This window comes from Hylobates moloch, unplaced genomic scaffold (assembly GCF_009828535.3).
Source record: "Hylobates moloch isolate HMO894 unplaced genomic scaffold, HMol_V3 SCAFFOLD_33, whole genome shotgun sequence".
Lineage (NCBI taxonomy): Eukaryota > Metazoa > Chordata > Mammalia > Primates > Hylobatidae > Hylobates > Hylobates moloch.
In genome coordinates this window covers 1,290,736-1,310,337 of record NW_026652308.1, presented here as the reverse complement: position 1 = coordinate 1,310,337, position 19,602 = coordinate 1,290,736, and the positions used below count along the sequence as shown (strand labels likewise).

At 45.5% G+C, this 19,602-nt stretch overlaps 1 protein-coding gene across 6 annotated transcripts in view; it reads left to right on the top strand.

The window, feature by feature from the left end:
- LOC116463341 (solute carrier organic anion transporter family member 3A1) overlaps positions 1–17,705 on the top strand; it is a 326,247-nt gene extending 308,542 nt beyond the window's left edge. For 4 of the 6 annotated variants that reach the window (XM_032146403.2, XM_058434560.1, XM_058434559.1 and 1 more), the window contains exon 10: positions 8,007–8,520. In XM_032146403.2, the coding sequence (XP_032002294.1) occupies positions 8,007–8,386 (380 nt within the window). In that variant the 3' untranslated portion in view covers positions 8,387–8,520. Of the gene's footprint in view, positions 1–8,006; positions 8,521–8,553; positions 8,822–17,048 lie in introns of those variants that run through there. The other 2 variants (XM_032146404.2, XM_058434558.1) reach the window with 2 other exon arrangements.
- Positions 17,706–19,602: the final 1,897 nt, after the last annotated feature.

The following is a 19,602-nucleotide window of genomic DNA, read 5'->3' as shown; positions in this document are numbered from 1 at the left end:
AGGAAGACCCTCTTTCCAGACACTTGGGTGTAAGTGAAGAGGGCAGGAGCTAGAAATGAATGTGATATTGGTCTCCCTTGTTGCTTTACACACCAACGGTAAGGAGTTGGTAGAAAGGGCCAGGGCAGGGCCTGCAGAGGCACTGGTCAGTGGGGCTCTGGGAGTGGCCCCAGCACCCTGGAGTAGAAGCAGGAGCGTGGAGCAAAGAAGCTGAGGGTGATGATCAAAGTAGGGCTGAGATGGGAGAAAGGAGAGAGGATACAGGAACTGTAAAAACTAGTTGTAATAAATAACGGAAAAAGAACGGGAGGCTGTGGCCAAAGCCTTATTGTCTGACTTCGAGATTATGGAAGTGGAGCAGTTCTGACCAATGACAAAGCCCAGGGTGTTGCTGGCCAGAGAGGGACAGGGGTCAAGAGCCTGGATGTTGAGAGTGAGTTAATGAAAGGCTCACGTGGACAAGTGTATGTTGAGTAGGGGAGGAAGACACTGAGCTGGAGAAAGGTCAGTGAATTCAGAGGAAACTGAACGATCTACTCATAGCAGAATTCCTGGTATAATTGAGTCCATCCTCCTTTACTCTTCTGCAGGTGTCGTGGCTACTCCTTTTCTCTCCGGGCTGTGGGCAAACTCTCTGCTCCTGAGTTGGTCTAGAATCTTGTTCCTGGGGCCTACTGCTTGCCAGGACGTTACACCAAATTAAATTAGTGGAAACAAACGTGCGCTGAGACTCTTCCACATCCAAGGTGCTGTCTAGGGGCTGCTCAGGGTGCACAGATGAGTAGGTGCCAATATCCTGCCTCTGGCGGCTCCAGTAGGAGAACGAAGCAAGTGTGGGGAAGGTGTGGGGTTAGAAGAGTTATAGAGGGCCTTGATTTTCAAGGGGAGAAATTATACTTGGCTGAGTAGTTGCCAGTGTGGAGCAAATGGGGGTTTCAGATGGGAGAGTGAATATACATTCAGAATTCTGCTTTAGGTAGAGCAGCAGGTGAGCAGGGCATGAGGTTTAGCAGGATGCAGGATAACCTATCAAAAGCATTGAAGTGAGAAGCTGACCACCAGCAAAGCAGTGGGTTTGAATGGCAAAGACAGATGGGAGCCACATAGAGAGACAGCATCTATTGAGACCCCCCAACCCAACCGACCTAAGTGAAAGCAAAAGAGAAGCAACGAAAGCTCAAGATGAGGCTGAGGTTTGGAGCCCCTGGGACTGGGGCTATGGAGAAGCCTTTAATAGAATAAGACACAATAGATCAAGTGTCTCAGGGTGTCATTAGGGATGGGCTTAGCTTCCACAATACCACCACAAACTCCCCATTCACTGACCCTGCCTCTTAATTTTCCAGCGTGCCTGCCTAGCCAAAAGCATAGCGAAGGCCCTCGGGGTGCATTTCTGTAGGCAGGGGTCATTCCTGAGCAGATTGTCCTTGGTCTGGGGTGATTTGTGAACTACTCTGGAAAAGCACATCCTAGACACTCCTGATGTGGCTTGTCAGACATTTGTTGAGTTCCTGCTGTGAGCATCATCTTGCATATGACAAAGTTTATAGGCAAGTGGAGAAATGAATGTGTTAAATGCTGCTTTGGAAGAAGCAAGCACAGCATGCCCAGGGGCCCCAGGTGAGAGACGAGAGGGAGTGAGATACGGCAGTGGGATGCATGGAAGACCCCTTCCACTTGCCTACACTTTTAATTGTTCGTTCGGCAAACATATGTTAGGCGCCAGCCATGTGCCCTGGCTCTGTCAGCAGTGTACCTCACCTCCTGATGGACCTGCACCACCCATGATCTGCCTCCCTTACCTATGCTGAGATGACATCCAGTATTTACCATGGCCCTCTAAAGTCAGTCACACCTGCTCTTGAGCCTAGCTCTGCCTTTCCTGACCATGTGGCAGATTATTTAAGCTCTCTGGGCCTTAGCAACTTTCACAAGGGGTCCAGGAATGAAAGGAGAACATAGTAGCTCCTCCAGACTCTCCAGTTTAAGAAAAGTAAATGTCAGGTATCACTGGAAAACAGCCCAGATTCTTTCTTGGCATTGCTGAAGCAGAGAACTCATTAAACCTTCCAGGAGAATACACTTTTCAGCATCTCCCTTTCTAGCTGGTGCTGGACATAACAGTAATTCCACCAGGTTGAATAGAGATTCCATGGTGAATTCGAGTCTTGGCAGGTAAGCCAGAGAGAAACAGATATCTTTTTAAATGTAAATGGCCGTAATTTTCAGCTTCCATTTTGTCCCATAAAGGAATTTGAACTTATTTTTCTTACAAAAGCCTTTCAGTTCACCTTTTAAGTTTAGACCGAAGAATATAAATAGGCCCAGCCATTTCAACTGAGAGAGTAAATTAAATAGCCAAGATATAAGGCCCTGAGGTTTAATCTCTCTCTGTTAATAGATTTCAGGAAAACAGAGACAATGTTCTTAAATTGTGCAGCAATTTATGCATTGAAATATAGATAGCTGCAATTTAAGCCAGAGTGTAATAGTAAGATTTAGTCCTTTTAATATTCCCTCTAGTAGCGGGGAACAGCATTGAGCCTGCACATACCCTCCTCAGCACACGGTGGGTTCCCAGTTCCCCAACGATGGGACCCTATTAACACCTGCTTCATCCACAAGTTCCTGCCCAGAGGACATAGGGAGAAGACAAGATTAAAAAAAAGAGAGAGGCTGAGGCAGGAGAATGGCGTGAACCCGGGAGGCGGAGCTTGCAGTGAGCCGAGATTGCGCCACTGCACTCCAGCCTGGGCGACAGAGCGAGACTCCGTCTCAAAAAAAAAAAAAAGAGAACTGCTCTTGCAGTCTTTAGGGAAGACAGACAGCATTTCTTCAAAAGACACAGTTACTAAAGAAATACACCACCATCATCAAGCTCCCTTGTAACTAAGGACTGAACAGTGAAGGAGCTCAAAACCAGAGGGGACACTAAAGTCCACCTGCCCCCCTGCCCTTGTCCTCCCTTCTGGACACACCTGATTATCCTCTAAAACTCACTTATGATGTGGAGAATTTTTTTTTTTTTTTTTTTGAGACGAGTCTTACTCTGTCACCCAGCCTGGAGTGCAATGGTGTGATCTTGGCTCACTGCAACCTCTGCCTCCCAGGTTCAAGCGATTCTCCTGCCTCAGCCTCCCCGGTAGATGTGCAGAATTCTTGCCAATGGGAGTTATTCACTGAATCACAGCTTGAAAGGTTTTCTGCAACTCTTTCTCTAGAGGTGGTGAACTTAGGACGGATTTTCATTTACCCAAAAGAGTTCCTGAACATGGAACAAAAGCCAAACAGCAGCAAGGGAACCAGCTTTTTGGAGTGCCCACCCTGTGAGGGCTTCTCAAATGGCGTCCCATTGATTCCTTACAAAAGCTCTGCCTGAAGGTATGATCGTGCCCGTTGTATAAACAGTGAAACCGAGATGCACTAAAGTTGTGTGAATCACACAGTTCCCAAGTGGCGGAATTAGAATCCAAAATCAGCTGTCTCTGGTTCAGAAATTTGCATTTCCTCCCCATCACCAAAACTCCAGATGTGAACTCCCTGTCTGAGTTCACATCAAAGCCTACCACGATGACAACTCCGTGTCTCTTCCTGCTGACAAGCACAGTATCTGCCATTACTGCCTCAGGTGTCCCGCGAAATACTGAGTTTGTTTACAAAATAAGTCTCCCAGCCTTCTCTATGTATTAGCAACCCCAGAGAAGGAAGGGCTGCCCGCTTTGCAAAGATCAAACCCCCTGTGTGTTTCACCCTCTGCACACTTCAAAACCAGGCTTCTACAAGCCCGTTACTCCAGGAGCTTAGCAAAAGGGTAAATAAAATGTTCTCTGTATCCCTGGAAATCCCCAATAAGAGCTCTAAAGTCTTCTCAAATCAACAAACTCTGAATTAGAAGGAAGGAGATTATTGGGTTTGGAATTATGAAATATCAAACCTGGAACAAATAATCTCTGTCACTCTCAGTTTATTTGTATGTGAAATAAGGTGGGGCAGGGGGAGTGGTTATGGAGGGGATGCATAATGGATGTAGAGCACTCTATACAGTCCTGGGTAGGAGGTAGTTAATGATACTACTTATCATGACAGTTGCCTGTCACAGTCTCCCATTTGTCTATGGGGAACCAGCTCCTTGCAGGGACTGCCTGAGTTTTTGTTTGGTCCAACTGAGTGATAAACATATAAGGATGTGGGGCTGGGCATGAAAATGACACCAAGGTGGGACTCCCTTCTGTGACCCATCAGGTGAGTTCCAGAATGGCAGAGGCCTCTAACAAAAAATATTCTCTGCACAGCTGCAGTTTAGGGACTGATAGCTAGACCTTCCCTTTGGGAAAGAATTTTAAGTGAATAAAAAGGAAAAGATGAATTTGATGGAAAAGCCAATATTTTCACTATTCAGAAGTATAAAAGGAATCTCATAAAGGTTATACTTAAGGTACTCAACCTAGAGTTTATTCTAAAATACCACCCCAAGTCCCCTGAAACATGAATAAGGTGGCAAAAGTTCTGGTTGCATGGAAAGATCAGACCCTTGCACAACACTCACACACACAGCTCATTTGTGTAGTGTTTACCTTAGCCCTTACCAAGGAGGGTGGTATTAGCTCCATTTTAAAGATGAAGAAACAGACATTGAAAGATCAAGTGACTTTCTCTCCAGGACTTTTAGCACCTTAAAAGTTCTTTCATCTCGGCTAGGTGCCGTGGCTCACGCCTGTAATCCCAGCACTTTGGGAGGCCAAGGCAGGCAAATCACAAGGTCAAGAGATCAGACCATCCTGGCCAACATAATGAAACCCCGTCTCTACTAAAAATACAAAAATTAGCCGGGCGTAGTGGCGTGCACCTGTAGTCCCAGCTACTTGGGAGACTGAGGCAGGAAAATCACTTGAACCCGGGAAGCGGAGGTTGCAGTGAGCTGAGATCATGCCACTGCACTCCAGCCTGGCCACAGCGCGAAACTCTGTCTCAAAAAAAAAAAAAAAATTTCATCTCTACCACAAACGCTCTCTGAAATACTGAGCAGAGCATAGCATGAAAAACTTTGGTAGGTTTTGTTTTTTTTGGAGACAGGATCCCATTTTGTCTCCTAGCCTGGACTGCAGTGGCGTGATCATGGCTCACTGCAGCCTGGAACTCCTGGGCTCAAGTGATCCTCCCATCAGCCTCCTGAGTACGTAGCTTTCAAATTGTTGTTTAGAGGTTTTGTCATCTGGTAGTGGAGCTTGACAATAGGCAAGATAAAATTGGCATATTTATTTATCACATAGAGGTATGCCCTACTTGAAAGACAACCAAGTATTATAAAAACTCTCACTCAGGTACATGAATGAGTTACACAGTGGTATTTTGGAGGGATATTTTGGTTTTAACAAATATTAACGAATGGTTCCTTTATGTTGCAAATTTCCTTCGATGTGCTTAAAATATGACCTGATTTGCACGGACCTGGAATTTGTATCCAAGTATCCATGCATTACAGAGCAAGGGACACCTGTACCCTCAGTTCCTTCCCACAGCAAAGCGTTTACTAGAGGTGTCCTCTCTAACCTTGGCTCCCTGTCGCCAGGTGATGGGTGGCTAGAACAAAGTGAAATGACCTCAAGAAAGCTCACAAGGAGGGACGAGCATTTGGGAGCTAATCATAATATAATGATTATGCCCCATGCAGAGACAGAAAGGTGAATGGATTTGCTTTGCCCTGCTGTGCCACAGAAACAGGCCACATTAGTTCCATTTATCTCTAGGTCTATCTGTAATACAAACTGGCTCCAGATCTTCATTTTTTACATAAATAATGTGCTGTGTGGCTTAGTTTCTATTATGCGGTTGCCATGGCAGTTCCTCCAGTTGGCTCTTTTTCAGTGAAATGAAAAAAGGCACTTGTTAGGGGGCAGGGAAAACACACAGGGTTGGTAGGGAAGGGCTCAGACACCTGGGCAGCCTTTGGGATCACAAGGAATACTAGGAATATGAGCTTCCATTCAGCAGGACCACAGCCCAACCTGGCAGCCAGAAAGAAGGAAGCAGGTTGTGTGGGATTTTGAGCTTGGAGCTTGTTTATTAAACCGAGCTGCTTGGGAAGTTTAATGAGGTTTCAACCAGAAATCTCGGGGGCTTCTCTTTGGGGTATCAAGCAGCAGAGGTGAAGAGTTCCAAGGAGAAGTACAGAGGCACCTGGGCCGAGAGAGCCCGGAGCTCTGCCAAGCTCATTAGCACTCATAGGGTAACACAGCCCTGCTCTCGCCCGATTCCAGGCCTGTCATTAAAACCGGGGGAAGGGCTGCCTCCTTCATTAAGCTTTCCCCCTCTCCCCAACTGCCTTTGGAGGCCCCACAGAACGAAGGTGCTGCTGTGCTTATAATGCACGTGCTGTTATTCCGGCAATCATGGATGGACTTCAGGGGCCTATGAACCCCCTGAAATACGGGTTCGATTTTATGGGTAGGTGTATTTTGCTGGGCTGTGGGTCTAGATCTCATCAAAATCTCAGAGGGACCTTCCTTCATACAAATTAAATTCAGATGCTCTAGGACTAGCTCTGCAAGGAACACTCCGGATAGAGGTATACAGGCCCTGGGATCTCAGATTTGGCCACACCTAGCTCCAGAGGTCACTTCCTCCTCCTGCAGTCTGTCACTGAAGATGGTTGGCACTTTATTCTGGCCTCAAGGGGACAGTTTTTTTGAACAGTTAATTTGTATTAGTGACTCATCTGTCACTTTCCCATAGTAGAGATGACACTCTCCCCCTTCACTCAGAATCACCTGGGAATGTGAAGGTGCTGAGGACTGCGCTGCACACCAAATGCTCTGATTTCATTGGTCTGGGATGGGACGCCCTGGATGATTGTCATGGGCAGCCAGGTCTGATAACTCAGGGATAACAGCAGGCAAACACAGAGAGGAACAGGGAACTGAAGTAAGGAAGGGGAACGGTTTTCATCTTATCTGCAATTTTTGGTGACTGGTTGTAGGTACCGGAAATGCTCTACCGTGAGGGTTTCAAAACTGGTTACCACCTCATTCTGAGCTGGGAATATTAAATATCCAGGGGAAGGGAAGTTGTCAGTATATATGCAGATATTTTCCATTTTAAACTATATGTGTATACACACAGATGTACTCAAGTCCAATTTGTGGTCCCTGCACACAAGAGCACACACAGCCCTGAAAGCCTCATACAGAAGAACACCACACATAGTATGCCGGCGCTTTGCAGTTTCCCCTATGAGACTACGCCGCTTTCACTGACGCTAAGAATGTTTCCCTTCAAGGAAGACCGTCTTGGCCTTCTCAGGCCCTCAGCAGAGGATGATGATGATAATAGCAGCCGTCATTCACTTTACATGGTAAAGTGACCCAGTACACACTGTGCTAGATGCTTTTTTTTTTTTTTTTTTTTTTGAGATGGAGTCTTGCTTTGTTGCCCAGGCTGAAGTGCAGTGGCACAATCTTGGCTCACTGCTACCTCTGCCTCCCACGTTCAAGCAATTATTCTGCCTCAGCCTCCCAAGTAGCTGGGACTACAGGTGTGTACCAACATGTACCACAGTGCAAATTCCAGGTTGTCGTCTCTTTAGTAGAGATGGGGTTTCACCATGTTGGCCAGGCTGGTCTCGAACTCCTGATCTCAGGTGATCCACCTGCCTCAGCCTCCCAAAGTGCTGGAATTACAGGTGTGAGCCACCATGCCAGAGTGATGCTTTCTATGTGTAAAGTTAGTCTTCACAGCCATCTGGTGAAGACTGTAGTATTATCATCATCCCCATTTTGCAGATGAGGAAACTAAGGCAGGAGGGCTTAAATAACTTGCTCAGATTTGTACCATAATAAAAAGGCAGAACTGGGACACAAACTCATGCGCTTTGCCTGCTGAGCATGTCTTTGAGCCACGGAGTCAGACACATTTGCCTGGCAGTGCTGTAAGAAAAGCTAGGCAGAGACAGGAACAGGGGAGCACTGGCCACCAGATCCAGAACGCTAACATTCTTTTCCCCGTAACAGGCTTCATCCCTCCACCCCTCATCTTCGGGGCGGGCATCGACTCCACCTGCCTGTTCTGGAGCACGTTCTGTGGGGAGCAGGGCGCCTGCGTCCTCTACGACAACGTGGTCTACAGATACCTGTATGTCAGCATCGCCATCGCGCTCAAATCCTTCGCCTTCATCCTGTACACCACCACGTGGCAGTGCCTGAGGAAAAACTATAAACGCTACATCAAAAACCACGAGGGCGGGCTGAGCACCAGTGAGTTCTTTGCCTCTACTCTGACCCTAGACAACCTGGGGAGGGACCCTGTGCCCGCAAACCAGACACATAGGACAAAGTTTATCTATAACCTGGAAGACCATGAGTGGTGTGAAAACATGGAGTCGGTTTTATAGTGACTAAAGGAGGGTGAACTCTGTGTTAGGAATCCAAGGGTCATTTTTTCTTAAAAAAAGAAAAAAAGGTTTCCAAAAAAAACCGAAACTCAATACACACACAGAGGCACAGACGCGCACACACACACACACAGACACACCGACTTTGTCCTTTTTCTCAACATCAGAGCCAGACAGGATTCAGAATAAGGAGAGAATGAGATCGTGCGGCGGGGTCCTGGAGGCCACTCGCGCGGCTGGGCCACAGAGTCTACTTTGAAGGCACCTCATGGTTTTCAGGATGCTGACAGCTGCAAGCAACAGGCACTGCCAAATTCAGGGAACAGTGGTGGCCAGCTTGGAGGATGGACATTTCTGGATATACATACACATAACAAAACAGAAAACGTTTTTTAAAAGTTTACTAAAAAAAATAAAAAAAAACGAAGTTGAAAACATTGCCAGATTAAGCACTAGTGACACACCCCGTGCCACCCTCCTTCCTCTAGGTGGGGGTGGGGGTGGGCGCACAAGTCGGAGGGGTGGAAGCCCCACTCCTCTCTCTGACTTTCGCAATATGGGTCACTGTGTAGACGACTCACCCAGTCTGCATGTGGTTCAAGGCCCCAGAGTTCTCTCAGTGATGCTAATGGGTGATCCATGCTGGAGTTTGTAATTGGCACCTCTCACCAGCTCCATTTCCACGTTCAAGACTGAGGGGGAGCCGGGTGGGGGCCCAGCACCTCCCAGTGACGGGCATCCACCTTTCCCCAGCCCCACAGAGTGACCTCAGGAAGCAGTAGGCCTCGCCTGGCTATGACTGACCCGGCTCAGAGCTGGTGAGACCCAACGCAGTCCAAGTCATTTGCTTACATTTGCCAAACATTTTGCCATTTTTAAAAGAAAAAAATACAATCCATATGAATTTCAAACTGTTGTATGTATAACCCTCTAATACTATTTTTAACTACTTCTAAAATCTGTGTTAACCCTTCAAGTCAAGTCACTAACACAGTTCTCTAGGCCGGATTTATTATGCTGCTTGCTTTTACTTTTTTTCTCCTTTTTTAATGCACCAAAAATATGTGATACAAGGGATGCAATTAACCTATTGTAATTTTTATCATTTTATCCTCATTCGGATATTCTACAAAAACAAGAATATACAATGTGTTACAAGAAGAAAAAAAATGCTTCAAGAAGAGTGTATATGCAGCCTGCCTTTAAAAGAATCACATTTGAGACAACAGGGGATAATGTGATGAATTGCAAATTTGCCTTTTAGCTTTCTTCCCCATGATTCAGTGATCACTGTCATGGGAAGCCCTTTTATATTCATGCTTGACATTCTAAGAGGCGTTCTTTTCAGCCTGTGGAGGAGACACTCTTAGATGTGGGTTTGTGTGTATGGGTGCAGCACTTCCGGGGATAGGAAAGAAGAACAGTTCCCTAACACAAGCTGTTAAGAAGTCTGTAGCATCTATGATAACGAATAGACCCACAAGCTCCTGGAAGCTGTCGTGTGTCCAATGCATGAAAATGTCCGTGACATTTTCAGTGTTAGTCTTGAACTAAGGCCCTTGTCTGTGTGTTTTGAAGGTGAGTGAACCTCAGAGAATGAACCTGTTATGATTTGGGGTAAGAATCACGTTGGAAAACCTCTTGCAACCAGCACACTAGGCCTTCTATGGCCATTTCTGTAAGGGGACAGAGCTTAGGTAAAGCCACAAACACTCATACACACACAACAAAGGGCCCTGCTAACTTACCCCTCATGCTTCTCCAGTGACCTTTGTTCATGTCACATTCCTGGCGCTGGAAAAAAACTCAAAGGTTGATTGGTTTGCTCTTTCACCTTGGACACATTTGCATTTTACCCACAAGGCAAACAAAAGAATCAGGAAGTAAAAAATGGTTGGGAGTGGGACAGGTATGGTACCGAATTTTTAATGAACATTGTAAGTGAAGAGGCTTGAATGACAGCCCAAATCTAGAGAAAGCACTCAGCAAGAACGACCAAAAGAAAAGCTGTGTCGTGGTGTGGGGCCACTGTGATCAGCTACCTGGGGCAGGATGCTTCTGAGACAGGCCTTTCAACTAACTCCTAGTGTCAGTATGTCCTTGCTTATGAAAATGGGGACACTCATCAGTATGTTAACTAGTAAAGGGGAGATGGTTCTCCAACCACTTCATAAAATATGTATGTTCTGTTGTTCCTAAGCCTTTGATAATATCCTGTACAGATTTTGGTTTAGTTTTGCAAATATATTGCTAATAGGTCCCTCTTATAGATTATTGCTTGGCCCTTCAAACTCAGTAAACACACACTGAGGCCCTTTGACCTAGTGTTTTATGGAACTATTTGCTTTGAGAGAAAAAAAAAAAAAAAAAAAACGTTTTTTAAACTCTTTGCATTTTGGATTTTTTTTTCCTAAGAAAGATTTTAGGATGAATGTGAAAAAGATGTTAGAATAACAGGAAGACAACTCCAGGGCTGAGTTTTATCAGAAATTGGGTATAAATTTAAAGGCCGCTGTTGCAGGATGGCTCTGAATTCTGTTGTGTCATCTTTGAAAATTTTAATTTTTCTCATATAGTACCGAACAGAAAACTCAGTCTAGTTTTAATTTGCCTTTTGTGCTCTAAAGAAGCATTGTACATACAACACTAGATCCAGCCCCTCGATTATCTGTTTGGTTTCAAGTGAATGAAAAGATTTCCTGGTAAGATCATTGGATTTACAGAATACAAAAATGTACGGGATGGAATAAACCTAGAAAGTGAATGCTAGAGTTCTCTCTCTTCTGCTACAAACTCCTACACCATCTCAGTTGAACATGCCCAGGGTGGATGAAAAGTCTCTCTCTGCTGAAATTGACAGATCTTTGTAACTCCTACGTAGAGACAAAGAACGTTTGGGTTTTTTGTTTTTTTGTTTGTTTGTTTTTTGTTTTTTTTTTTTAACCAATATCATTCCCTCCTATGAAGTAAGCACATTTTGCAAAAATACCTCTCTAGAGGACAGGGTTTGCTGCCTTCTCTCAGCTGAGGCTGTGTGCTGTCAGGGAATGCTGGCTCTGAGGCACCCTGGGGACACAGGGCTCCAGAAGGCCACAGCATGGCATGCTGGCTTTCCTCACAGCTAACGAAGGAGTGGGAGCAGCCTCCTTTCACGGTCCCCCCGAGGAGCTTGCTAGGAACACTTAACAGGCAAAATAATAATGAAAGCCAGAAGCTCCTAAGGAATCATTTGACAGAGTTGCTAACGTCTTCCGAGCAGGAGGGAGCATGCCCCTCCATAAAAATCACTTCCTTTTCACCATCTGATCATGGAATGGCTCGCTCTAGTGCTGACTTTTAAAGATTGGTTGAGTGTCATCTGTACATTCCAGTCCTCCGATTCCACTCCCCTGTGTCCAGTAATTGCCCTCCAGCTTCCCCTCACTCGCTATGGCAGGGTTTCCCAGCCCTTCTAGTCGAAAAGCCTGCAGAAACATTCCACACAAGGGCAACCAGCTGGTCCCTGGGATGGTAGTCACACCACTCTTGAGGAATTTTCCCAGGAAAAAGATTCTCCTGTGGTTGCTAATGGATATTCTTTCCCACCTTCCAGAGGAGGTCATTCACTGAGGAACATGTAAAATGGAGATAGATACATGTACTAAAACAGAGAAACCTCTGAGGAAAAGTAGTTTCTGGCTCCCCATGTGCCTGCTGGGCTGGTTTTCTTGCTGCCTGCTGCTTCCGGTCCTAGGAAGTCTGGTTTCTTCTCCACCCAGCCATGCCTGTCAGACCTGTGCAGTCTGCTCTAAGCCCTGCTAGGAACTCCAAAGGCCCTACTCAGCAGTGGCAAGCTATGGAGGTCAATGCATAGATGTCAGTGCATCTGATCATACAGTCAAGACCAGAAAAACGGGATGAGCTTCTGTTGCAGTTGGATGGAGTTACGCTGTATTTTATTGTTGCTTGAATATTTTATTTGGTTTGGTTTAGATGAGGGAAGAAACCATGCAGTTTTTTCAGTCTAACAGATGGAAAATACTTGCTGCTGCCTGGTGCTATTCTTACCTGACTATCTTGATGGCTTGGGAGAACCACATATCTGGCCAGAAGCCAGAGGAAAGTACCAGACACATGGCAGGGGCCTGCTGGCTCCACTGGGCTCATGCCATTCTCCTCTGATTGACCTCCTCTCAACCATGATCCATGTTTCCCTTTAGGGACTGTTTCCCCTTAGGTTAGAATCCACTTCACATATCTAAGAGGTGCCCAACTTTTCCAAGAGAGGGTGCTAGTGAAATTAAATTTGGCCTGGAAAATTAGTTCAAGACCCAAATATAGTATTGATCCATTTTCTAACCTTCCTTCCTTTTTTATTACACCTGCTCCACCCAACTTATTCCAAACCGCTACTCTCCCAACAGCCGCAAGAATGTCATCCCCTAGAGTAAACCGCCCTAAGTGACAGACTTTGGACCCCACGCCCCTAGTGTATTGTCACTGCTCAAGAGTAAATTGGAATACTCTCTCACTGGTGGAAGATGCAAGGAAGATTTTTGTTCAAATGCCTCTTATGAGGCCTGTTGCCTAGAACAGCATGTGGAATCCACCCTGAATGCACGCAGCCACCCATGCCTGCCTCATCAGTAGCTTCAGCAACCCAGAATGCTTGGTCATCATGGGAGGGACAACATGGGTTATAAAACCTAAAATGGAAAATTTTGGAAAGCAAAGATGGCCCTGTCCCTTAGAAACCTGTGACTGCCATGGAGACAGGGACAACTCACACTTCTCAGAGACTATCCACATTAGCATTTTTCTTTGCAGAGTTTGTTTTATTTGGGGGTGCATTGCATGAGTTTGATATATTCAAAACATGTATTTTTTTATTCATTCCTTTACTTAAAATTTTGGCTATATGCCAAGCCCTAGATCACATACAAAAGTGGAAAAGATTTGGTCCCTACCCTCCAAGAACCCCCATTTCAATGACCTGGACAGATCTGAACACAAACAAAACCAATGGGATAATAGTATTAAGAGCTAGAGTCTGTCTGGGGATAAAGAGAGCCAATGCATGATGGTGGTGAGTTCTGCCTCATGGCAGCAAGAATCAGGAAGGCTCTGGAGAGTGGGTGGCCTAGAAACTAAGAACTAAGGAGCAGTGGGTGACTTTTGGGGAAACAGGGTGAGAAGATGAGGGGCAGAATTGCCCCCAGAGAGAGCGCCACCAAAACACATTCACAAGTTTTTTCTCTAATGGGCCAAGTAGTAAATATTTTAGACTTTGTGGGCCTGCAGTCTCTGTTGCAACTACTCAACTGTTGTAGTACTGTGAGACCAGCCATAGACAACAGGTAAACAAATGGGCTATGTTCCAATAAAGCTTTATTTACAAAGGCAGTCGGTGGCTGAGGGAAGGCCATAGTGTGCTGATCTCTGTTCTCTTGCACAGGCAAGGCCTCAAGCAGCACTGCATGTTTGGGGGACCCTAGCAGCTGAGCATAGGTGAGGCAGATCCCAGCACCTAAGACTCTGCTGTAGCATGGGCCAGGGCATACATAGGAAGGGACCTTGAGCTAGCTGTCTATCAGCCTTAACACTCCTGACCATGAGACTCTAATTCAGATATCTCATTTCCAAGAATAAGGTAAGTACCCCTTTGCTCTCATGGTTAAAATTGAAGGCAACATTATTTTTCTCTTGTATGATGTGGCGGATTTGAACCGTATAGTCTACATTCCCATACAGCTGTGACACCGTAGCTCGACTAGAGTTACCCTATCCTTTTTCTCTTAAATGATGGAAATGGGCACATGAGGGAGAAATGTTCAAACTAGAAAAAGAAGAGTGATTCCAGATACCAAAGAGTATTTCCAATCCTTTTCCTCCCCACAACCAACGCAAAACACTGGCACCCTAAAGTTAACAGATATGCCAGGTAAAATACTTGGTAAGCACTAATAATAGTAGCTAACATTTCTCAAGCACTTACTATGAACCAGCTACTGGCTGAGCGTATTTCATGTATTAGCTCATGTAATCTCAACCATAACCCTGTGAGGTAGGAGCTGTTATTGGCTTCATTTTACAGGGGAAGAAAATGAGACTCAGAAGGTCCAGAATTGGCTCAAATTCACAAAGCAGAGTTGGGATTCAAACCCAGGTCTATGAAAAAGCTTTTAGGTCTTAAAAAGCTCTCATTCCCAGACAGACCCATAACCACTATGGGTACTACCTCCCTACCAGCTAAGACACGAGGGACCTCCCTCCCCACCTTTAGACACTGATCAAGAAGACTCTGGCCCGAGTGGACTGTGGGGCCCCACATGCTCCCACATGCCTCCTGATGTAACAGCCAGGACACCATGGCAGCTGGGTTCTGGGGCTGTGTGTCCTTCTAACCCCTAATCCCAGTGGTCCATTGATGTGAAGTATTTTACCTGAAACGGACAGATAAGAGGAATCAGATAGGAGACTCTCCTACTCCAGTGCATTCCGAAATGCACTATCAAAGCACCAAGATGCCAGGGAGGCACTCCACAGTGCTGGTCATGAGCTCCCCTGGAGAGACCCCAGATACCTGCCATGCCTGGCACTCCTGTAGTCTACAGCATCAACCACAGGAGATCAGCTCTGGCCCCAGGGCTTCAAACACACCGAAGCTGGTCCCTAATTGGATATACTTCCTCTCCAGAGGAGACCAGAGGCACTTGTCATATTGAGTTCAAGTCCCTGGTCAAACTCATGCACTGGCCACCCTAGCTTGCTGTTCTGTCTTCTGTTCTCAGATTCCAGGCTTTTAGGAACAGAATATCCAGACATTTCCATTTTTGTAATAGTGACTCAGGTCAACAATCAGGAGTTGGTGATTGTCATAAATTTTGAATTTTTTCCCCATAAGATACAATTGATTATATTCTTTTGCTGTGAGCAAATGAACAACACAGTAAGTTTTCTGCAAGTTTAACATTCTGTAGGTGGACACTTGCCATCCCATTAATGTTTTTCTTAACATTAACCTTATAGAAGATTCTCACACTAACCTTATAGAAGATTGCTCTCATGGAGACATGTTTGGCAAGACCATTTGATTTTATAATCTAAGGCCATAAAATGAATTGGAAGCATAGAATTTACAAAATGTTCTATAAAAGGATCCCAACTGAACACAAATGGTGCTCCCATCCAGCACTGTAAGGGAGGGAAAGGGCCAGGAAGCTCATGTTTTTATTAAGCACCTGCTACCCACGTGCCGGGTTCTGTGAATTCATGATCCCAGGTACTGCTCCCAGCAGCCTGCTCACACCAGCCCTACGAGGTAAGTATATATTCTTTTCCACTTCACAGGTCTGAAAACTAAAGCTCAGCAAATCCAACCTTTCTAAGATCACATAACTAGTTTATAAAGCCACCAGGAGCCAGTGACAGATCTGACTCCCAAACCAGTGCTCTTTCCACTACAACATACAGCCCCCGAAGTTAGAACACGGAACTAGCTTCTTATGAAGCCTCTGCAAAGCCAACAGAGCGTCTACCTGTGGGAAACCCCTAGCAGGAGTCTATTGTTTCATAGAGAAGTGAGCCAGGAGTTGGCGGTGAGAATCTCTGCAAAGTTTTGCCTATGGGCACAAGAATCTAGGTTTCATTTTAATAATTAAATGTTGGAAACCTTTCAAAACACTCCTCCTTCCTACTTCAACCTTAGCCACATCAGCAGGAATTTCCCAGCCATTCATCAGCCTTTATCTTATTCATTCTGCTGAGCAGAGATGAACCCCAGCTCTCTCACTTCTGTCCCACCCTTCCCAACTCCCCACACCCAAGTCTTTCAGTGAAACCCAAGACTATAAGAACTTGGGCCTTGTGAGAGTGAAGGAAGGATGCTCCAACTTGCCCAGGACTCAGGCTTCAGCTTCACAATCCCGAGGAAAGGAATGACATTTCCAAACTGTCACCTTTGTAGCGCTGGGTCAAAGTCTAAAGAGGACAAATAAATGGACAGAGACTTCTATGGCCTCATTGTGCCTATTGAACAGGAGAGCTGCATGTCACAATCAATGAGACCTGCACAGCTTGTGAATCATCACTGAGACTAGTTGTGTTTTTATACCTTTAAAATGAAGCCACAGCATCTATTCTGGAAATGTGGCCTAGGCTTAAAACCTTGCTCCAAAGAGGATATCATTTCAGCCAGCATGCAGTGAATATCTGTGGCTACACAAAAAAACAAACTGTCCCGAATGCTGGAGGAGGAAGTATGACATTGTGACGCCAGGCAGTTTTCTCTGACACTCAGGAATCTCTTCAATAGAGATGTACAGTGACACTTAGAGCCCCAGAACACAAGGTCTGTCACTAGTAATTTACATAAGATAAGGACAAATTATTGACTGGGATACATCTTACTCATCCCCAACATCTGCTTGGCTGTGGGGATGGTCATGTAGATAAATATCCTTCCCAGAAAGGATATTTGGCCTTCAAAAAAGTCTCTGGGCTCAGAATCTGGCCCCTTGGGGTTACGTGGACTGAAACCCAGCACTTTATTGCTTTGACTGCCTACTCTTGTCCCTTCACTGCAAAGCCATCATGCTATTAAATAAGCCTAACAAAAAGTAGGTGAAGCAGAAAAGACCGATCTCTTTTTCCTCTTGGCTCTTCTTCCCTCCTCCCCCTTTAGGCACAGAGTACCAAGACATTGAGACTGAGAAAACCTGCCCCGAATCACATTCACCTTCAGAAGACTCCTTTGTGAGAAGCTGAGGGCCTGGCCCTCTTCCTCTTCCTGGAGAAAACAGCCCACCACCACCCACAGACCTCGCGGGCCTCACTTAGCGTGCTCCTCCCTGCCCGAGAACCCGAGGGTCCCCATGTGGATTATCCAGCCAGTGTGTGGTCCTTTGAGGCCCCAAGCGCAGGCCTGTGATGAGGACTAAAGAGGTGACTTATGGTCACGAGTACTCCAAACAGCTCTCAGAGTAGGCATCTTTCCTGGGTCTCTAAAGAGTCATGCTGACCTGGTGTGCAAATTCCCTTCCACCCATCCCTCTACCTCCTCTGGGGATGGCTTGCCGACATGCTTTAGAAACTCCCCTCTTGGGAATGCTCCTCTGACGGAGGGCTCCAACAGCTTTAACGAAATCAGCCGAGAGGGTGAAAACCACCCTGTTGCACAGAATGGAGGGGGAAAAAAGCACATACTCAATAGATTTTTGAGTGTGGTATTCTGTATTTTTGCAGCTTTTATTTTCCAAGTGAGCAGTTTAGAAATATGTGATGTAAAGTACATACTGTACGTTTGCTGAAAATTATATTAAAAGCACTATTTTAATTCTTCCTCTGTCTCATGCTCTAATCTCTGTTATCTTTCTTGTGCCTTCAGGTAGAATGATTCTAAAAGATTCTGGAGAGTGTTTCTGGCCATGTCTGTTCTATATTTATGGGCTTTGAGGTTATGGACTTAAGAGAGTATGAGCTTTAGAGCCAAGAGAGACCTGAACTCAAATCCCTACCCCACTGTTGGTGTGATGTTAATGTAGTGATCTGACTTCTCTTAGCCCCCGTTTCACCATTTGTAAAATGAGAATATTAATGCCTACTTTATACAACTATGGTAAGACTTAAATTAGATCATGTGTAAAGGTACCAAGTGCAACATACAGCACGGAAATTGTCATTGTTCATTACTACCCCAACCTCTGGCTGGAATCTAAATATTCCATACCAAGCAGCTTCTACTGGTAACATTTAGTGATCCTATCTTGTCGCTGTCTGGTTTTCATTTCTGATTCTCCCACTGCCTGTAAAGCCTAGGAGACAGGCAGTTGGCTTCATCTCACAAAAGCCCCAGTGCATGTATAGTGTATAGTGGCCAGGTATAGTGCATGTCATTCCGTGGGTGATCAATATGCAAATGAATGAATGATGAACAAACAGCCTCAGACCCAGTCCCATTCCCTCAATGGAAACTACAGCATTTGCCTCCCTTTCTGTAGGTCCACAAGCCACCCAGTGGCTAGAGCTCCAGTGGCTTTCCCATACCTTGCTAGGTCTCTTTGTATTTGGCTGGCCTCACCTCCGTATCTTTATTAATTCACTGGCTGGACTCCAACCTCATATGAGCAGATAGGTTGGGTTGACACCTGCCACTGACTTGCAGAGTGGAATCCCCACTGCATTACTCCACTGGCCAGACTGGAGCTCAGGCATGGATGCTTGCCAGAATTCTATCTGTGCTTTGTCTTTTGGGCAAAGCACTTAGAGTCCACTTTTCTTATGGGGCTAGCCCCATAACTGGGGCTTCATAGTCCTCTCCATCCTGAATCTTGTCCTCTGTAGCCCATCATCCACTGCAGCTGAGTTCACCCCAAATCAAAGCTTGTCAAATCTATTATTACTTGAAGACTGCACCCACCTCAGCCCTGAGTTGTCTTTTCACTCTGAGGCTTTAGGGGGTCAGGAAAGAATGTGCTTGACTTTCTTCAAGGTCCAATTATAGGCCATTGGTCCCTTGGGGGATTCTTTTTTAGCCTGGCCCTGTTATGTGATTGTTCATTTTTTGCAAAGCAACATGATTTATTCTCTCCAGTGTAAAAATCCCAAGAAAATGCAATTTCGACATTCTCTGTCCTGATGTTAAAAGATGCTGAAGCAGCTGTAAAAGTTGTTAGCGGTTCCTCCTGGGCTTCACCTGCACCAGAAATTCAGATGGAGGCAGAAGGGAAAGGAGTAGGGAAAGGCTAGTGCTTAAGGTATCCGTTTGTTCAGTCCCACATTTTACATTTGTTTTTATCTATAGTCCAGTTTATTTTCCCTGGCTACCATTCCCCCATAAAGGTGATCAACTTAAAGAAAACTTATTCTCTCCATTTTATCTCAGCCTTGCAAAGACATTCTTATAGTCAAGAGATTTATCTTTCAATAGTTAAGCGAATTCATGAGAAATCTGTCCACAAAAGCTGTCCAACTATTAATAACTCAGAGAGAATACACAGCTTCATCAGACCCCAAAATGCCCCCTCTTCCCAATGTCCTCTCAGCTGCCATGGGCCACCAGGGCCTTGAACTACATACACAAGTAGCTCATCTTCCACACTTGAAAGTCCAACTCGACCTCTTTCCCAGTCTTCAGGAAAGGGTTAGCCATGCACTCAAGCATTTGGCTCAACCAAAACAACAGCAGGCTGTTTCTGTGGCCCCATAACATGGATTCAGAACCACTCATACATCCACTT